Source organism: Rattus norvegicus, chromosome 19 (assembly GCF_021556685.1).
Source record: "Rattus norvegicus strain SHRSP/BbbUtx chromosome 19, alternate assembly SHRSP_T2T, whole genome shotgun sequence".
Lineage (NCBI taxonomy): Eukaryota > Metazoa > Chordata > Mammalia > Rodentia > Muridae > Rattus > Rattus norvegicus.
The window spans coordinates 15,600,289-15,621,409 of NC_141552.1; the positions used below are offsets into that span (position 1 = coordinate 15,600,289).

The following is a 21,121-nucleotide window of genomic DNA, read 5'->3' on the forward strand; positions in this document are numbered from 1 at the left end:
TAATGAATCTTTATTGTAGTGTAAACTATCTGATAGGAGACCCTGTGTGGGTCACGACCCACAGGCTGAGGGCCTTTGCCCTAGAGGCGTCTTGGCCTAGTTTATATAGTTCATGTTATAATGGGCTCTCTCAGTGTTTGAAGGTCAAGTATATTCACTTGTAACATCAAAACTTAAAAATTCAGTTGAGCTGCTGGCTGGTACGGTGTGACATCCCCCAGAATAGCTTTGCCATTTTGTTCCATGCCTGCCAGCCATTTCATATTGTTGCTGTAACATGCCTGCTGTCACTGACAAGGAGAAGGGACTTGGCTCAAGGACATGCTGACCACACACCTTGTTTTGTTCTGAATATTCTGTATGCGGTTTGCTAATCTTGAGAAATTCTACACCTGAAGGAGTGGTTCCCTGAAGTGGACACAGTTGAAAGGCTAAGGCAGATGTGTGAAGGAATGTTTCACTGAGGCAGACGCAGGTAAAAGGATGTTCTGCTAAAGCACGCATGTGAAAGGACACGTGATGAAGGGTTGTGCACTAAGGACACGTGATGAAGGGTTCTGCACTAAGGACACACATGCATTGGTCTGCCTTGCATTCTGTAGTTGAGCTGCATTTGTTGGGACTTCATAGAACCACAGCAAAAACCCTTCTGGTGGGCTGTGTAGTTTCTCACTGTTTCCTTGGACTCGGGCTGATGGGCAGAATGATGTCAGCTGAGACAGACACATGTGCTGACGCAGGACACATGCTGAGGCCTGACCCATGGAGGACAGGGGATATTGAGAGGGAGTTTGGATGGAGTTATGCTTGCGTAGCTTGTTGGTTTGGGGTCTCTGCTGATCTCTGCTCGCCTGAGAGCTGCTCTTACTGACTGTGAAGCATCTTGGCTGCTCTTTGTTCCCCTTGGACAGCCCTCAGGACCAGGCTCTACTCTCCCTTAACCATAGCTGGTGTCCTCTTCCTCTCTCCTCTCCATCACACATGTTCTTCCTTTATTCTCTGGCAGCTTCTTCTTCCTTCTTCCCTCCTCATGATCCTCTCTAGCAAAGCCCTCAAAGCTCCCCTCCCCCATCTCTCTGCTGTGCAGCTGTTGGCTGTTGGCTCCTTTATAATCACAGTTAACTGGGAGCAGTCAGTTATTTGGGGTTAACCACTCCTGAGTTCCACAAATTAGCATTAAAATACAAGCAGAATTAGGCCAATACACTACAGGGGTTTTTGTTTGTTTGGTTGGTTGGTTTGGTTTAATTTTCATTTACCTTTTCACTTGTTATTTTATTTTTGGCTATTTTTTATTAATCGGTTATTTTATTTATTTACATTTCAACTGTTGTCCTGCTTTCCAGACTCCCATCATCAAACCTTACATCCCGTTTCTGCTCAGCTTTGCCTATGTGACAGTGCTCCCCCACCCACACATATCCATTCCCACCTCACACCTCTAGGATCTGCCTTTGGTGGGGCTACAGGCCTCACCTTGAACCATAGAGCATCCTTGCATACACTTTGGCTGGCAGTTTGGCCCCTGGGAGCTTGGGGATTAGGGAAAGAAGATCTGTTCAGATATTAAAGCCAATGATTGCGGCATTCTCTTCTTTTTCTGGTTATAGGTGAAATTATGTTTGTGTGCTTCTCTTTTTTTAAATTATTGAGAGAAGATTAATTTCTTGGTTTTTCTTGGGTATAGTTTAGTTCATTGTCTTGGAGTTTTCCTCCTATTAGCCTCTGTTGTGCTTTCTTACATAAAAGAGTTGTTTAAATTTGGTTTTGTCATGAAATATCCTGGTTCCTCCTTTTATGGTGATTGAGGATTATGCTGGATATAGGAGCCTCTGTCTGCATTACATCTGCCCAAGATTTTCTGACTTTTAGAATCTCTGTTGAGAAGTCTGGTGTAATTCAGATACGTCTGAATTTATTTGTTACTAGATATTTATACCTTACCCCTTTTAATGTTCTTTCTTGATCTGTACATTTAGCATTTTAATTATTATGTGAATGGAGGAATTTTTCTGGTACAATTAGTTTGATGTTCTGTAGGCTTGTTGTACCTTTATGGCCTTTTCTTTCTTTACCTTATGGAAGTTTGCTGCTATGATTTGTTGAAGGTGTTTACTGGATCTATGAACTAGAAATCTTAATTCTCTTCTCTATCTATTATCCTTAGGTTTCAACATTTAATTGTGTCCTGAAATTCATGGATGTTTTGGATTCAATAAACCACACATGTTTATCTGAGATGGGTGTTTTGTGCTTTGTGGGATGACCTCCTTGACCCCAGGCTGCATGAAGAATCTCAGCTGACAATGGGGACATAAATTATGAGTATGTGTAGCAAGACCCAGGCCTCTTCCAGGTTCTTAGATATTAACTGAGCACCTCAAATACAGTAGTAATGTGATAGTGTGGTGTGAATCTAGTTACTATTCTCTATTTTGATATAGATGATTCTTTTTGTGTCATGGTCAGCTTATAATGACTAGAATACCTAAGCTTGAGAATAACCAAAGACTACATTGCTTCTCTAGCAGCTGAGCTTTTAAAAGTCCTGGTGTGACAGCAACTGTTGGTGGACATTCTGGATTATTCCTTCTGTACTTTAACTCTCTGTGTCACTTCCACCATCAGTTAGTTCAATTCCATAAATTGGAAATCCATCACCTGGAAGAAATACTCTTTTTTTTAAAGATTTATTTATTTATTTATTATATACAAGTACACCGTGACTGTCTTCAGACACACCAGAAGAGGGCATCAGGTCTCATTACAGATGGTTGTGAGCCACCATGTGGTTGCTGGGATTTGAACTCAGGACCTCTGGAAGAGCTGTCAGTGCTCTTAACCACTAAGCCATCTCTTTAGCCCAAGAAATACTTTCTGAATATGATCTGAGATTGGCCATGGAAAAAAGGTAGCTTGAACTGTTCCACCTAGGTTCTGGGCCTGCACAGGCCTGCTCTCCAAAAGAAACCTGTGTTCACAGCTGTTGGCTGGCTAAGAAAGATTTCACAAGACGTGATACACAGCCCTCGGACTTCTGCTTCAGTCATCTGCACAATTTTTCCCGGACGATATCCTCATACCTCCAGCAGGCAGGTGATGAAGCTGTCCACTCTCAGCTCCCCTTCAGCCATCTTGTGGGCACCAGACTCTCCTCCCTGCAGCGGGAACAAGGGCTTCTCCATGGTGGCTGCAACAGCAGTGGTGGTTTAGCATTCTCACCTAGGAGTCCCTTTGCCTTTCCCCAGTTCCAACTGACCTCAGGCCTGGGCCTTCCCCCCATCCACTTCCCACGGAGCAGGGAGAGCAGCACCCACTAGAAATAAAAGGGAAGCCCTTGGTCCTGCCAAGAGTGAACCCCCAGTGAAGGGGCTTGTTGGGGGGAGGGTGGCAATGGGAGGAGGATGGGGAGGGGACACCAATAGAGAAGGGGAGGGGTAGGGGTTAGGGGGATGTTTGCCTGGAAACCCAGAAATGTAATAACAATTGAAATATAAATAAGAAATACCCAATTTAAAAGATGGAGAAAAAAAGAGAAAAGTGTCACACATTTAAAACAGAAGAATATGGACCCTAATTTTAAACCACAGCTCTGTCAATTAACTAAACCTTTAAAAAGCTCAGAAAATCAGGCCAAACAATATTTTCTCAGTTTATGTATCTGTAATGTCGCATAAATAATAATGTCCGTTTCTTGCTATTGTGGAGGGAATTAAATAGATAATATGTAATCATGGAAATTTTGAAGTACCATCCATTTTTGTGTTCATTAAATCACTCTTCCTCATTTCATTGATCAAGTATGTATGTTTTCTTTTCATAGTTACATGTATAATAAAACCAGTATAAAAACCTTCAGAATTGTATAAGCTTTCACTTTTAACAAATTAAATTAGTTGTTCTTTGTATTTCTGCTGAACATTTAAATGTTCTTTATATGTCCCAATGCTAGTTTATTAGGTACCTATAAACTTTAAACTCTTTGCCTGAGAGCATGAGTACTATTTAATTATATAGTAACTACACTCAGGATGTCTTTGTATTAGAACCAATTATATCAGACACTAAGAAAAATTACTATTGCTTTAAAGTTTGTGTGTGTATGAGTGAGAGTATGAGTATGAGTGTCTGTGTGTGTGTGTGTGTGTGTGTGTGTGTGTGTGTGTGTGTGTGCGCAGCACATGACCAAACAACTTTCAGGAGCCATTTCTCTCCTTCTGTCATGTGGGTCCCAGGATGTAACCCAGATGTTTGACTTTGGCAATAAATAATATTACCAACTAAATAAATAAATAAACCAACAAAAAACAAGCCACCAATCAACTTTAAAAGTAAAGGCCAGAAGTTCACAGAATAGTAGCATTGGCCTTACCATATCCTTTCTTTGGGGATGGGAAAATTAATGTTCTGAAATCCATGACGTTCAGGAATTGTGATATTCATGGAAATTCAATTCCTTTGCAGATGCTCCAGTTGTTGTGGCCAATTGCTAGAAAGGTCAGCTTAAGCTTGCAGGACCCCCACCATCCCTCCCCCACGCCTCCACAGAAAGCTCAAAAGACACTGCCCAGAACTTACTCCACATTCCCCAGAACCACTTTCTTTGTCCATCATTTCTGTGAGACGAAAGGTCAGACTCCTTCACCCTAGTCTCTCCACAATCGACATTCCCCCCTCCCAAAACACTTCTAAGACTGGAAAACATGTCTTAGGATGTATCTGCCAGACTCAGACTGAGACAAACTAGGGCACTGGTTGTCACTACAACATTGGTGACATAGCAGAGGACGCCAAGAACTCTCTAGGAGACAATAGAATGTCCAAGAAGGGACAGCAGATGTCATGGGGAACAGACTTTCCCTCCCTGCTAATGTTCTCCCTGTACTGAGCATAAGCTGAGGTGTCCTTTCCAGGAGACTTTCCCGGGGCAGAGCCACTGAGCACCTCCTGCTTCCAAATCCAAATTTTCCTCAAGGGTTGATTATAAAAACCTTAGTAATTCCTATGCATCTAAATGAATGTTTCCTTCCAAATCCTGCCCAAAAATGTCTCATCCTAACTCAAATTATCCTCCTTCACCAATATTAGCCATTAAAAATTCCTGAGAAATAATACCAGTTTGAATATGCAGTCAAAATGTTCTCCTGTCTTATTATGTACAGGTGCTTGAAATCACATCAAGAAATAGCCTGCATGGAAGGTTGCAACATGGGTGTGTGTTTGGGGAACACCCATGAAGCCTTGTGCTTAGCATTCAACGGTTGCCACAAAATTCCTTAGGAGGAAGACTTGAAATCATTATGGTGCTAGAAACAGTGTGGAGGCCAGTTGGTAGAGGAAAGTGAAACATTAGAGCCACCAGTGAAGGCTCCTGTTGGGCCCTACCTTGGTGTTTCCCTCCCCCCTCGCTGAGCCTTTCAGCCTGCTATAGGAAGAAATTGTTTACACCTTTGACAGCTGCTCTTAGCCCCTGATTTGGGGCTGGGATTTTCCATGGCACCCTTCCTCCCCACTGAGCTATCCTGCTTCTTGTTTTTAAGAAGCTGTTTATGCCCCTGATTGGGCTGGAACTTTCACCTCACAGACTTGTCCTAATTTCCTGGTTGGGGATTTTCACCTGCCTTGTTGTTTTTCCACGGCTTTTGCCTCTGGTATATAAGGAGATCTCAGTAAAGCCTTGGTGGCACTCGCTAAAAAGGGGTGACCCGTGTACGTGTTTTCTTTCAACCCCACAAACCTACACCCGATATTCACACACTGTCGGCGCAGGCACTGACAATAGGTATCACAATAGAAACTAGTAACTACATTTAACCAAACTATCACATTAATGCCATATTTCGTGGTATTTTTTTTTTTTGCTCTCCTAGAACCTGGAAGAGGCTTGGGGTTTTCTAATCCTACTCATAATTTATTAATCTTCCCAACACTATGTGCTTTGTTCTGTTAATGCTAACAGCGCCATCCAATACCTAGGATATTTTCTACTGACATGTGTGACGTGAGACAAAACAGTCCCTGTCATCCCTCACCTGAATAAACTTCCTTTGAGGACAGTGTAGTTGGAGGGTCCTTCTTTCCTCTCCAAGATCGAGAAACATTTCCAGTCTTCAGACAAGTGTGTCAGCCATTGTCCAGTGACTGTGTTGAGATGTCCACATTGTCAGCTGAGTGTCGTCATCCAGCCTGCCCTGTAATTGTTGTCGATGATTAATAGGGTTCCAGCCCTAGGATTTAATTCAGTGCTACAGTACTTGCCAAACATGCTAAAGCCCTAGCTGCCACCCTAGTCCTGTGTGCTCTAGAGAAAGAAAATAAAGAACCACATTGTCTATCAAGTTTCTCCTCCAATAGAAGGAGAATCTGCGAATCTGCATCAGGTCTTTTAAGTAACTCTAAGCCCCACCTTCCCCACAGCTCCCTCCATCGATTCCATTATTGGTGCATTTTCAGTAACGCTCACTTTATTTTTGGTGTGCAAAGAATATGCACCATGTCAGTAAAGTGTATGTGTATGTGTGTGTGTATGTGTGTGTGTGTGTTCATCCATGAACTCACTATAAATTATTATCAAATGACCCAGAAGACCGTGGAGAAACCTGTCGATGTGCATGCAGAATTATGTTACTACCGTTCCATGGCACCTTGCAGGGAACACTGAAATAGTGGGCCACTTTAATAGAGCCTAAAACCAGGCTATGCATGGTTTTCGGTGAGATTGTGATGTGCAACACCACAACAGAGATCAGCAGAAGCTTCATTTATTCCATGCTTCTGTTACCAAGAGGAGGCAAAGCCTCATCCCATAGAGAGTCTGGTAGGATCTGATGAAGGGCAATAAACTCAGGGTTGAAATCAAGCCTTTAGAAACAAAGAGAAAAATACAAAGTCAAGGAAAGCAAGAGCTGTCTTTTTCTTTTCTTCCTCTTTTTTTTTTTTTGAGAAGATCCACAAGAGAGACAACCCCTTCCTCAAAGTAACAATGCACAAGAGAGACAATACATGAATTAAAAATTAGAAATGAAATGAGGGACATAACAATAGACACCGAGCAAATTCCAAAATCATTAGTTCTTACTCCCGAGGACTTTACGCCAGAAAACTGGAATATTTATTCGATATTGTTGATTTTGTAGACAGATAACAATTACCAAAGTTAAATCCAGATCTGTGAAGGTATCTGAAAAATACCCCTAAGAAAATAGATACACTCATTAAAGGTTGCATACATCATATATTATATTGCTTTCTTTTTGCATGATTAAACCCCTTCAAGGACATTTAGCTATGTTATAGAAAGTGTTACTTTTAAAACAAAAGGACAAAGAGAGAAATTGAGGAGTCACTGAGAGACACTTCCCTGACAGGATCAAGGAAAGACGGCTGAGAGATGCAAGCAGTGGCTGCAATGCTGCCCTTGAGAAGAAAATGTTTTTCTCACTTTACCTTACACTATGCTGTACTGTGTCCGTTTTTTGTGAAAGCTGCTCTCATGCTCTCTGGGTTATGACAAGTATATTGTGATACTAGGAAGAGGGGTGATTTGCTATACAGATATTTTAAGGAGAAGCCTTTGCTTAGTCTCACTTCTTTGCCTAGTCTTGCCTCGGTTGTTCCTGGTATCATGGGAATAACGATCTTATTATATCTTGCCAAAAGGGAAAGTGAGGTAATGCATATTCATGCCTATATAAGGGTTAATAAACTTGCAGCTGCATGCAGTTGCATCTGCCTTTGCTTTGCATCCCCTGTGTCCTGGTTATTTGTGACCATATTTGGGCCCCCAACACAATAGATGTTGACAAGCATCACCCTTCTCACTGTCAGGTTTATTTTCTTTCTTTTTTGAAATCTATGATGTGGAGGCGTATTACAGCAACAATATGAAATAGCAGGCGGGCATGTATGAAAATTGCTGTGTTTAAGCTAGGTGTGGGGACAAGTCCTCAAAAGGAGCTGTTAAGATGGGAAACACATAATGCATTTCTTGCTGGAATTGAGTTGCCTCAGCTGTGTTGCTCTGCCTGCTCAGTGTCCATTCAACCTCACTCTGTTTCTACAGAGGAACTCAAGGTTTGCCCCAGCCGCCTGTGAGCTGTGATATGGGCAGAGAAAGGCCAGGACACAGTGGTGATTTCCCACTCCTCAGTTATGCTGAATTTTCCACTACTGTACTTGTATACACAAGTACAGTGTGGTCAGTTATTATAGATATTTGTCATTTCTTACAGAGGGCAACTATGATTGACTACACCCAATTCTACAAAAAACAAAATTCAGGAAACCTGGCCGTTGGCAGCAATGAATCAAGAAATATCTAGGATGGTGGGGCATGAATTCTGCCAAGCAATGAACTCAGATAGGTGGCGTTGTGAGGAAGATGTGTGGTTGAATAGCCCAATAGATTCACGTTGTATCATCTTGATTTAATCTAAGGACAAAGAAGTGCAGTATCTCTGATGGCTTTCTTCTAACCCCTTGAAAGGTTCACTGGGTTTGACCTCAGTTCTTCATTCTTCTTGCTGGGGCAGCAACACTCAGGGAAGCTTGAGAATGCCATAGGCACAGTATTAGGCTAGAAATGCTGGGTAGGTGATACTAAGTTGTTCAGATGGTGATACCCATTTCATTTGTTCTTAACGTGGACCTAAGGAAAGACAGATCAAGGTCCTTAGAATACAAAGATCATTTCCAGTTCTTTTCTACCTTTCCTGAATGAAAGACTGGTTGGCAGAGAATGGTAAAAATTCAAGAATTGGTAGATGATGCTTTGAATGAAGGGTGTGTTTCTGTGCTGGTTTTAGACAGGTTCTCAATTACCCCATCTTGTTCTCTACGTTGCTCGTCAGGTTCACTTTGTGCTCAAATAAAGCTGCTTCCACTTTCCAACAGGTAGTCTTACAAAGGGGCCTCCAAGGACTGTGAGGACAGCATTAGCCAATGAGAGCTGAGGTGTGTAACCCACAACTATAGCTTTATCTGAAAGACCCTCAGACAGAGGAGACTCTCACTCCAGTCCTGAGGACAATCAACACCCCATGAACACACAGGACTCAGTCTTGATGTAAAAACAAGAGGTTTACTTTGGGATACCAATGCACTGGGGATCGACATGGTCCACACGCAGGAGGGATGTTAGGAGCCTCGAACAACAGAAATGTACAGCTTAAACAGTCATTTACGATCACACAGTTTCATTAGCTCAGCTATTTCGGTGCCAAGGATAACTAGGCAGATGTTTCTCGTCCTGGAATTCCTGGCATAAGGCCATAACCACATCAATGCAGCTATTTCAGTACGAAGGACGTCTGACTTGATATATGTTTTCTTATCCTGGGGTTCCCAGGACAAGGATCAAGGATATCTGTCTTGGCAGGTGTTTCTCTTCTGGAGTTCCCAGGACAAGGCTATAGCTATGTCAGCCTATAGCACAGCTGCATTCAGTACCAAGGATATCTCACTTCTATAGTGGTCAGTCAGCTTCCCAGAGATGTTTCCTGTCTTGTAATTGCCCTGCAGTAAATATGTTCTATACCCTCTGTTCTCATGGTCGGGCAGCTTCCTAGAGAGTGGGTGGGAATGTGCTTTCTGTACTTTCTGGTCTATTGTCTAACGTCTAGGGGATAAGCGAGGGCCAGCCTAAAAGATTCTCATGCTTAAGAAATGGCTGTACTGATATCAAACGGGAATCTTTCATATCCACTTTCTTCCAAGTCTACCAGCCATCTCAGATTGTTGCTGTAATATGCCTGACAATCAAGGACACAGAAAAATAACTTGATACACAGCAAGGACATGGGAATCATATCCTGTGTCGTTATGTATGTTCTGGAAGAGGTTTGTTAAAATGACAATATTGCACAAAGCTTTATGTAGGACCCATCTAATTAAGGGTCACTATGCACCGTCATAGCTTAAATGGCCTGGTCAGAAGTGACCACTGGATCACTCTTCTGTAACTTCACATGAGAGTCTTGTGCTTTTTGTGTTTTTTATTTTTGTGGTTTTTTTCTTATTTATTTATTTATTTATTGCTTTATATGTTGTCAGGAAGATAGTTCAAGTCATGTATCTGCCCCCAAAATCTGAGCTTTGCTACTAATACTGTAAACAGTATTAGTGCATGCATTCAAGAAAATAACTGTCTTTTTTTTTTTAGTACGATAGATGCTTTTGTGTTTTGTGGGGTGATCAATGAAACAGGAGTAAAGATGCTTGTTTCTTACTCTGTCCACTGAGTTATGTCTCTAGGCTTGTCCTACTCCTTTGGCTGCATCCCCCCCCCACATCTGCTGACTATTTTATTTTTCAGATGAAATCACACCTTATAGCTTAGAGAGGCCTGTAAGCAATCCTGCTTTGGTAACTTAAGTGCAAAGAGGAGAGCCCCACACTCAGCCTGAGGGTGCATTCACTGGTGAATCCAATATTTCAGTTTCCTCTGCTAACAGATCACCACATTGTTGCCAGGACCATAATGAATGCAATTCTTTCTCCTAAAGAATCTGGTGGCAACTGTCAAATGTTAAGCACAAAGCTTCAGGTTGTACCTATAACACACACCCACATTGCAACCTACCCGACAGGCTATTTCTGGGTGTGATTTCATGCACCTGCACATGATGAGACAGGAGACCTCTTTGGCTACTTATAGGAACTGGTGTGATTTCTCAGTAATCTTTAATGGGTAATATTGCTGACTGAGGAGAATTTGAGGTAGGATGAAACATTTCTGTGCAGGGATTGGGGAGGAAGCACTCACTTAGATACAAAGCAATGACTTAGGTTTTTCCAATCAAGCCTAGAGCCAAATTTGGCTTTGGAAGCATGTGGTGCTCAGTGGCTATGCCACAGGGAAGTCCCCTGAAAAGGGTCCATCAGCTTTTGCACAGTACAGGCAGAACATTAGCAGGGAGGCAAAGTCTGTTATCCATGACATCAGCCGTCCCTTCGTGGACATTCTATTGTCTCCTAGAGAGACCTTGGAATCCCTGTGATGTCACCAGTATCGTTGTGACAACCAATTCCCTACTTTTTCTCTCAGTGTCCAAAGGATATATCCACAGACATGTTTGCCCGTCTTTGTAGGCGCTTTGGGAGAGTTGATGTTGATAGAGAAGAGTCTAGAGTGAAGCAAACGAAACCTAAAGGTAATGATGGACACAGGACATGGGGAATATGGAGTAAGTTCTGGGCAGTGTATGTTGAGCTTCCTGTCAGGGGTGTGTGTGGGGGTCTTCCGCTGGCCTTTATAGCAATGGTCCACAACCACTGGAACATCTCCACAGATATTGAATTCCATGATTATCACAATTCCTGAAAGTCAAGGTTTTCACATCATTAGTTTCTCCATAATCACATGGAGGATATGGCACTGCCTATGCTATTATTGGGTGAACTTCTAGTCTTTACTTTTACAGTGCATTCGGTATGTTAAATTGATATAATAACACCATCAGGAGTCATGGAGGGTATAACTTTTCTGAATTAAACAGGGCATCAATGTACTTCACTTTCATTGCTTCTTTAAATTCAGTGACTATCTGACAGTAGTAAGAGGGAGAGAATTGTGCTCCTGACATGACCTTATATTCTTAGAAATCCTCTGACTACCTCTGGCTGACGGGGCCAATCTTACCTTCATATATTAGAGGTTCTGTGTGGCAGATATTTTTCTACAGTAGCCAAAGTATATGGAGCAGGTAGAGAAAGAGCCTGTAACCTACTGGCACTTCTGGGGCATTTGTCATTTCAGTAGGGGTAATTAATAAGTCTGTTGACCATGTCCTCACCCTACATGACTTTTTAATGCAAAGTTATTGGACTAGAGTAACAGTGTAGGATATCTGAGTATCCCTGATCAATCAAGTCATTGTGGATGCTGAATTGATGATCTGACTTCTGAAACCAGAGGGGTGAGGGTCCTGAAACCAGGTTGTAGCCTGCGTACCTGATAATAATCCTGGAGAAGGCATCTCTCTGGTACTTGTAAGCCTGTGTGGGCGGGCATAGGGAACACCTGGCTGCTTACATCTCTTGGTCTCTATATAGTAGTGGGGGAACTGTGATCCACTTAGGAGGCCTCTTACACATAGACCAAACTCCTTGCAGTGACACTGGCTTCCAAGCATGTTCTCCTGTTTGGACCTCAATGTGGTCTGTGTATGCTCTATGCATTTGCCCCATGCAGGTTCACTTGTGTTCTTCTACCTACAGAGGCCTGCAGACAGACGTCATCCCCTGAAAATATCCTAAACAAGGTGCAGGCCAACGAGGAAGAGGAGAGGCTGAATAGAGAACTGGAGCTAACAACCAAGGAGAGAAATGAGCTGACAGATCGCCTCCTTTATGTGACAGGTGGATCCATGAGCACGAGGTATGCATTGCTCCAAACAAACGACCTTGTTCTAAACCTCATCTCCCATAGAGAGGAGATTCAGAACCTGACCCTTACTGAGGAGTGAGTTTGGAAATGGACTCTCTGATTCCGCCTGTTGAAAATCTGAACTTGTGATCTGAGTGAAGATTTCAGGGATAAAGTCACTGGAGCATGAGTTCCCAGTGTACAATTGGAAAGCCCTTGACAGGTGGTAGCTTTGCAAGGTTCTAGGTGCTGTGAGTTTGTGGACAGTGTTTGTACTTGCTAGGAAGGTGACTGAACGCTATCATCTCCTGGCAGCACCCTTAGGTGACAGGTCCCACATTGTTCATATCAATGCTTAACTAGAATGCCTGAGGCTCAGGCCTGTTCCTTCTTGTCTGTGTGCCTTAAACACTGAGACAGTAATGGTGCATACATTTCTACTGATTCCCATTGTGCTCTTTCCATATTTGTCTCTCTTTCTCATTCTCTGAGTCTGTTTACTTTTCTTTCCTTGTGGGTGTGTCCCAGTTTGTGTGTCTGTGTGTGCACAGGTCTGCATGCATATGCACAACTTTTATATGTTTCTATGTCCCTGCACACTTGGAATTTAGGGGTCTGTTTTTGACCTCAGGATATACCTGTATAATAGTTTCATGGAGGTGTAAGTGCTTTATTTTGGAAGCCCCACATTCAACAGTACAGTTCTTTGCCTGTGTGGTCACATTTGTCTATACATTTGTATGCCTTGGGCAGATTATAAGTTTGTGGCAATATCTGGTCTCATCTCCAGAATTATGTGTACTGTCTGCCTCTAGAATATTAGTTATTCGGCTTGTAGCATTCCACTTGTCAAAACAGGAAAAATGAAATCAGAGGTTTCTGGATGTGTGTGTGTGTGTGTGTGTGTGTGTGTGTGTGTGTGTGTGTGTGTGTGTGGTTGGGTAAGCTCTGTGTCCTAGGCTCTTGACAGCATAACAGGTTTGAATGCAGATCCAGCCCTCCTGATTGAAAAAAGTGAGCCAGGGAACCCTTTATCTGGGTGCTTAGCTTCTGTTGTCCTGGGCACACAATTCCAAGTTTCTGAAGCTGAAGAAGATCCAAATATGTAGAATTCAGAAAGTGTCCTTCCAGGGCTGGGGTAGTACAGGGCACAGCCTGAGTTCATATAATCCTAAACCTCTATGTTCATTGGGTTCTATCTTCCTGGGGCCAGCCCCTACTTCAGGCCAAATCCATTTTATGAAAACTTGAGATAAAGGAGAAAGAGGTCATGTCATTACTGCACAACTTAGACACAAAGAACATTGAACATCGTGAGAAATTTCAGGAGCTCAAGAAGGAGATTAACTTCTATCGGTAAGTACTGGTCAGAAGGGCCCATCACTTGTGGAATGGCCATGTCTGCCTCTCTTTGTTCTGGACTGGAGAGCCTGTAGCTCTGGGCCCATCTCTTCTGCTGTTTAAATATCACTGTGCCGTGGGTCTTTTGGACTCAGATTCAGTTCCATAAGAGACTGTCAGTTATCACCACAGTGTCTATGCATCTTTAGAAGGCTCTGGATAGAACTACACTGATTCAGGCATCAGAGTGTTATTAGGCCAACCTGGGGCTCTGGGGTCATACCAGGTTTAACAAAGCTCAATGTGTGGACCACATGGTTAGCATGACCTCCCTTGGTTCTACTGTCCTCTTGTGGTTGTTTACTGCCTACTAATTGATGTTGCCCCGATGCATTGGGCTCTCATGGATAGTTGTAGATCCCTTGTTCTTTTGGACAGACATGGACTCTTATTGGTGCTTGGGTCACAGAAACAATTTATTCTTCCCTGGATTGGCCGTTTGCTGTTTGTGCAGCAGTCTTACATGTATGGAGATGTATTCTATGAAGTCTTTATGGCTATCTGGGACCTGGTGGAGTTTGTGGGATTTGGCAGTTGGAATGGGAGGAAGAGGCTTCAGGATCTTACTATGCAGAGTGTGTTTCCAGCAACCTGCACAGCCGGCTCCTGATGGACCAGGCATGTATGAAGAAGAAGTTGGTCACATTGAAGCAGGAGAGCAAGGAGGTACAGCGATATTTGTTTGAGTTGAACCGGAAAGATGAAGACGAACAGGAGAAGACCAGCAACCTCCAGACCCAGCAAAATGTGGTAGGAACGAGCAGCTGAGTCAGATTAACAATGTCTGACACCATTTGCCTATTGGATACATCTTTGCTTCCCCTATCATCTTTCTAATCTCCCCACACCCAATCAGTCACCCACCTCATGTGATAGAGTTATTCATTGCTCTGTGTATGCACAAGTATTCTGGGATGTTAACCACTTTTCAGAAACTGAATTATTGGCAATTATACTTCTCTGCCCTTTTTGAAACTGCAGTCCAGAAATGGTGACATAGGAATAACATATCATATGACTGCATCTCCCTATCACAGATTGGATGCTATGAAGAGTTTTGAACGAGTTCTTGGTCGTGTGACAAAGGTCATACAGGGGTCATGTTATGGTTGGAAGCACCTTGTAGGGATAAGAACCAAGTGCAAATGGCAAATGAGTCCTGGTCATTGGCTTTGATCTGGGTATCATGTGGCCTTCTCTTTCTTCCTGCACCCCAATTAGGTATCTCCCCATTTCCCCATTTCTGGTTTGCACTGGTAGAGTCTGAGGAGCACCTTGTTCTCTCACAGTACTGTGAGGGTTGCTGGTGATGTTCCCAGCCTGCAGAGATATCAGCAATGATTTCAGTGAAAAGATCAGTGCTGTCTGTCCAATGTAGCTGAGGGGACAGAAGGCAGCAACTTGACAGCTGGTATGCATGTCCCCACCAAATCAGTGTCTTAATAGCTGCCTTCTCCTCCCAGGTCTCAGGAACTGCAGGAGACATGGCATAGGACGGATCCCAGGAAGACAGCCCCCTGAGGAATGAGTTTCTCTCTCAGGAGTTCCCTGTGACGACAATCCTCACAGTCAAAGACTTTTTGGGGGAATATTCTTCTTCTCAGATAATTTCCTCAATGTATATAGAAACCCTAAATTTATGTATCCGTATGCCAGCCTGTCTCATTGAGGTCTTTCTCCTCTCTCCTACCAATAACACCATTTGAGAGACAACTGAGGGGACTGCCTTGACATCTCACGTCCTAGAGGAGAAACAGCACTACAACTGTGTTTTTAAATGTTCATTAAGAAAATGCTGTTAAGAAATGTTTTTGGTTATGATTTTCATTGAAGTTTTCTTTTTGTTATTTCATAGTTATATATTCTTGTTACTGTTTTTCATTTTTATACCATTTTAGTTGTTCATTTTATGCCTGTTTTTTGTAAATTGTATTCCTTATGAATAAAAATTGATTTGTAACTCTTGACTCTTAGGACCATCTTATTCAAGGGTCCTTTCCCCTCCTGTAGACTTAGAACTGACAGCTGGATATGGATCTTTGCATGATCCAGTGAATTCAAAGCCACCAAGGGGTACACAGGGTGATAGTGTCTTTTGTGTGGATAATGTGACTTTTTTATGGACACACACTTTATGATGTAATCACTGACATACTGTATCCATGCTGTCATGTGTTCTGCTCATCCTAGTCTATATCAGTCTACAACACACATTCCTTATTGACTGTGTGCACCAGATATTGAGTAACACACACTCATGCCTGTAGAGCTGCAGAAAAAATGACAACTTTCACAAAGGAATATAGAATAATCCTAATCGAGAACCATGTGCCTCAGTTTTTCTTACAATACAGCATTATTATTAAACCATAAAGATAATGACCATCAACGTCATTTTGGGCAATAGGTTTTTATAGGTGTTGTTTCACTTGATCATTCATATGCTGTGTTTTTTATTGTTGCTGATTATATTTATTCTTATCATTTAACTCAATGGATCTTTTTTTTTCAAATGTATCTGGTCCACTCCTGAGTGCATTTCCCTCATGATCCAAAAGAGGGAATAGCATTCCCCACTGTAGATGATTGTTAGGGACCATGTGGCTCTTCTGAGAGAGCAGCAGATGCTCTAACCTGGGAGTCATCACCACAGCTCCTGTAGGTAGCTTTTGTCCTTCCAGGGCATGTGCTGTACTAGGTGGACACGATCACCTCCCATTTAGGAGAGAGATCTCAGGAGATGTGTATGTACAGGTGGTTGAGCAGTGCCTACTCAATGTGGTAGGCTGCTAGGCAACCAACGGAACCCCAGCCCTGCTCCACCTGCATTCTTCGAGGCAGAGTTTCTATAGCCCAGGATGGTCTAGAATGCATCATCTACCTATGTCTTTTTTCCACTAATGCTAGGATGAGGAGCATATGTCCTCCACACCCTTCTTTCCAAACAATGAACATGCTCATGGTCTGGTTATCACATGGCCATGAGGGAGGTAAATAACACTCAGCCAAAACAGAGGCGCATTGCCACAGTCACACAGACAGCCTGGACAGATCTGACATGATCAGCACCAGGTTTGACTGCCACTACTTGAAGCAAGGTCCTCCAGTGTTAGGACAACCATTCAAACAGCAAAGAATGAACCTGTTCCCAGCATCCGAGGAGTGGGAGACCCAGAAACCCATGTGTCAATGTGGCCATTTGGAAAATGGAAGTGGGGAGGCAGGGAAGCAGCCAGAACTGGACACAGTTGCAGGGACCCAGGCAAAGAGGGAATATTGGGGCAGAGTCCATGAGATGTCAGTAGGCAACAGGCCAGCTGGGACTAGTGTGGGTACAGGGCTTCTAGTGTGGGTATGAGAGGAGCAAAAGTAGCAATGGTCAGATTCTGATGCAGCATAAAGATTGGAAGGAGCTTAGATCGTCTCAGTGTCGTATAGGGACATTATAGACACTGATGGGCAGTGTGGGGATGGCAGGGTCCCTTATAGTGGTCTCTGCAGGTGTCAGGGCTCTGTCAGACCTATGACTATCAGGCAGGCTCTGAGCGCAAGTGAGAGTCACGGGACAGGCCCTGTGTACAGCCTGGTTTGGGGACATTTCCAGGTGCCCCATGGACTGCAAAATAAAGGCAAAGGACACAGGGAAGCCAGCAGTTCCCATGCACAGGACATATACTAGTAGACCTTTCTAGAATTTCCATAGACCATCTGTCACTAGTCCTCACTATAGAAGGCACCAGCATTCTGCCCTCTACTTCAATTGGTGAGACAGCTAGTCTAACTCCAGCAGTAAGGCCTCAGGGAAGACAGTAAGAACTCACAGGTGACCTCTTTTACTATTGAAACAGGCTCTTCCTATGGAGCTCAGAGTGACCGTAGGGTCCTAATTCTCCTGCCTCACAGTGACTGTAAATTCAAATCTGCCTTCAAGAGCAATTGATTCATAGCACAGGGGGATGATCAGACTAAGGCTATCTAAAGGCCCCAGGATGGTAGGATTACCAGGGTCCTAGTAAGTTTCTCCAGCCTTAATTACAACCTGAGTCAGTCCTGCTGTGTGGGATATCGCCTGCTGCCCAGTGATATCACAACTTGGAATTCTTTGTCAAATATAAGCTGTTATGGGAATGAAGTAGCCACACAATAAACACTGGTCTGGATACTCCTAGGTCAAGAATCCCCTGTTGGAAATGCCTTGGACCGCACCATTTTACATTCTGGATCCTTCTGGCTTTTTAGCAGATTTATAAATACAAAAAAGAAAAATGGGCATAGTAATTTAAGCCTATGATCCCAGTCATGGGAAACTGAGTCAGGGTGATGGAAGACTGTAAGTTCCAGGGCAACCTGTGTTTCAAGAAAAAAAAAAAAAAGGCATGGTGAAGATTCCACTCAAGTAGAAACCAAAAGGCTTTCACATGGGGCCTGCATTCCACTGGTCAGCACTCCCATCGTCACAGCCACAGGGAGACACTGGGGAACATTTCCCACTGTCTCTCTTTGGGATGCAGTCCACCCCATGATTCTATGTGAGGAATGCCCCAAAGGTTGCATCATGTGAGGGACCTAGATAGTTCCAGGATTGGGAGAATTCAGGAGTTTATAATTAGGGATGATCTACAGCTATGGCAAAGCTTTTCCCTCCACATGGCAGCCCTAGGTTTGGCCCCAACAGTAAAAATAAAATCCCCCCAAAATAATGCCAACAAAATATCACGAAGCCTAAATGTCTGACCAGTCTCCTCAAAAGTGCACAGGAACCTGATTCCACATTTAGGACCCACTATGGCCTCTGTGACCTGTGAGAAGGGATCTAATATGGGAATTAGTACAGTATGACTTATCCTTATGGATATCTTTAGTGACAATCACCACCTGGCCCCTGAAAACCCATCTACTTGGGAGGCTCAGCACTCATGTCACCAAAAAAGCCCAGATCCTAGGGCCAGCATGGGCAGGAGGTGAAGAAAGTTTGTCTCTCGTGAACATCAGTTGCTGCTCCTGGCCTGACTCTATCCTCAGGAGACAATGTCGCCCCAGAAAGTGTGGGTGTCAATGGCTCTTCCCAGGCCAAGGCTGGGATACTGCTGGTCATCCCCACAGTGACACCTCACCCCTGCAGTGTGTGGTCATCCCCGCAGTGACACCTCACCCCTGCAGTGTGTGGTCATCCCTGCAGTGACACCTCACCCCTGCAGTGTGTGATCATCTCTGCAGTGACACCTCACCCCTGAAGTGTGTGGTCATCCCCGCAGTGACTCCTCACCCCTGCAGTGTGTGGTCATCCCCGCAGGGACACCTCACCCCTGCAGTGTGTGGTCATCCCTGCAGTTACATCTCACCCCTGCAGTGTGTGGTCATCCCCACAGTGACATCTCACCCCTGCTGTGTGTGGTCATCCCTGCAGTGATACCTCACCCCTGCAGTGTGTGGTCATCCCCGCAGTGACATCTCACCCCTGCAGTGTGTGGTCATCCCCACAGTGACATCTCACCCCTGCAGTGTGTGGTCATCCCTGCAGTGATACCTCACCCCTGCAGTGTGTGGTCATCCCCGCAGTGACACCTCACCCCTGCACTGTGTGGTCATCCCCGCAGTGACACCTCACCCCTGCACTGTGTGGTCATCCCTGCAGTGACTCCTCACCCCTGCAGTTTGTGGTCATCCCTGCAGGGATGCCTCACCCCTGCACTGTGTGGTCATCCCTGCAGTGATGCCTCACCCCTGCAGTGCAGACCTTTGGGCCTGTGGCCTTCAGGTTCCGGATTATCTGTTAAACTCAGTTCATAATCAGAATGTTTTGTGTTCAGCCTCTGCCTGGACTGTACTCCAAGAAGAGTTCAAGGGTTTCTGTGGCAACATCTAGCGATCAAGCCTGAGCAAAAGGATTCTCACATCACCCTGCAGGCAGATTCCCATAGTCATCCCTAGTCCATTTAAGCTGCTGCTGAAGATGCCTTGAAGGCATAGCCACAGCGACCCCATGTGTTCAGAGGTGATGTTTTCCTTCAGGAACCTGATGCTGAGTCTTCTAACCCAGCAGGCGGTCCCTGCATCAGGCTGGAGTCTTGAGTTTCTGTGTTGTCCTGATACCACCTGCTGTGTTCTCCTGGGGCAGAATGGATCTCAGAAGGTCTGGGCCAGTCTCACTGGTTGAGGATTCTTGCAAGGCCTCATCTCCAATTCCTGAGGGAAGGTGTAGGTTAGGAGAATGCCTGGATTTGAAATTCAGTGTTTTCAGATTTCAGGATTGGATGAGGGGTACTCAGCATGTGCATGTGTCCATGTCTCTGTATGCATGCACATGCAGGCCAGGGATGGACACCAGCAACCTTCCTCAGTCACCCTATGCCTCTCACACAAAGGAGCTCTCACACAGAAGCTGTGGCTCACAGATGAGGTTGCTCAGGCTTAGAGTCCCAGAGATTCTTCTGCTGTGCTTCAAAACTTTGAATATGTGTGTGTGTGTGTGTGTGTGTGTGTGTGTGTGTGTGTGTGTGTGTGTGTGAGAGAGAGAGAGAGAGAGAGAGAGAGAGAGAGAGAGATTGATTCTACCAGCTTGTACAACCATGCATGCACATATGGATGCCAGAGGGAAATATCCGGTATCTTCCTTTTCGAACAGGGTCCTAATCAACTATCAGGTCTCTATATCTTAATATCTAGCAGGGGTCCCAGCGTGAGCATAGCCAGGGCATACACATGCTTGGCTGTCAGGCAGGCAAGAGGCAGAGATCTTGTTCTATTCTTCATGGTTAATGCTCTTAGTGCCCTTGAGTGCCTGGCGGATACCTGCCTGGAGACGGCTGGATCTGATGCTGGCCTAGACAGCCAGGGCTATTGATGATGGATGCCCAAAGTGGCCCTCATTCTTGGCAAACTTCTCTCTTCTAGTCTAAATGTGCTTGGGTGTTTAATGCAAGGACTGGGTTTTAGTTTTCCTCTTCCATCCTGCTGCCTCCTTGTTTTCTTCAGCGGGTTACCTGCCCTAATGATGAAAGAGAAGTGTGTGAGCCACAGCACCACCCTCCCATGCTTCTGCTTGCTGGTCTGTGGTATCTGTTGATGTAGAACCGTTCCTGTGGCGGTCCTTTTGCTGTTTGTGAGTTTTGAGGATTTACGCCAGTGTAGTAATGTGCATAGTTATCCTGGGAAACACCACAGGAAGTTGGTCCCCAGGTTTCAGCACACAGAAGCACAGGCCAGAAGAGATGCCCAGGTGTTGAAGGAGGTCCGGTAGATGTGCTGTTAGTTTCCTGTGTCTGATGCATGACTGTCCCTTGCTTAATAAAATGTATACACAAAACTCTTTAAGTGTCCCACTGACCTCAGAGAAAGAACATCAATGGGAAGATG

The 21,121-nt window shown here is 44.2% G+C and overlaps 3 protein-coding genes across 8 annotated transcripts in view; 2 read left to right on the plus strand and 1 right to left on the minus strand.

The window, feature by feature from the left end:
- Window positions 1-15,725, plus strand: part of LOC147998860 (disks large homolog 5-like) — a 71,411-nt gene extending 55,686 nt beyond the window's left edge. For 3 of the 4 annotated variants that reach the window (XM_087595577.1, XM_087595578.1, XM_087595579.1), the window contains 4 exons: window positions 12,217-12,376; window positions 13,578-13,720; window positions 14,353-14,515; window positions 15,229-15,725. In XM_087595577.1, coding sequence (XP_087451703.1) covers window positions 13,635-13,720; window positions 14,353-14,515; window positions 15,229-15,258 — 279 coding nt within the window. In that variant the 5' untranslated portion in view covers window positions 12,217-12,376; window positions 13,578-13,634 and the 3' untranslated portion in view covers window positions 15,259-15,725. Of the gene's footprint in view, window positions 1-10,997; window positions 11,151-12,216; window positions 12,377-13,577; window positions 13,721-14,352; window positions 14,516-15,228 lie in introns of those variants that run through there. The other variant, XM_087595576.1, reaches the window with a different exon arrangement.
- The window catches only part of LOC147998836 (uncharacterized), a 924,038-nt gene that overhangs the window by 751,474 nt on the left and 151,443 nt on the right, over window positions 1-21,121 (minus strand). The window lies entirely within an intron of this gene.
- LOC147998853 (uncharacterized) overlaps window positions 1-21,121 on the plus strand; it is a 343,457-nt gene that overhangs the window by 262,359 nt on the left and 59,977 nt on the right. The gene's annotated exons all lie outside the window — the stretch shown is intronic.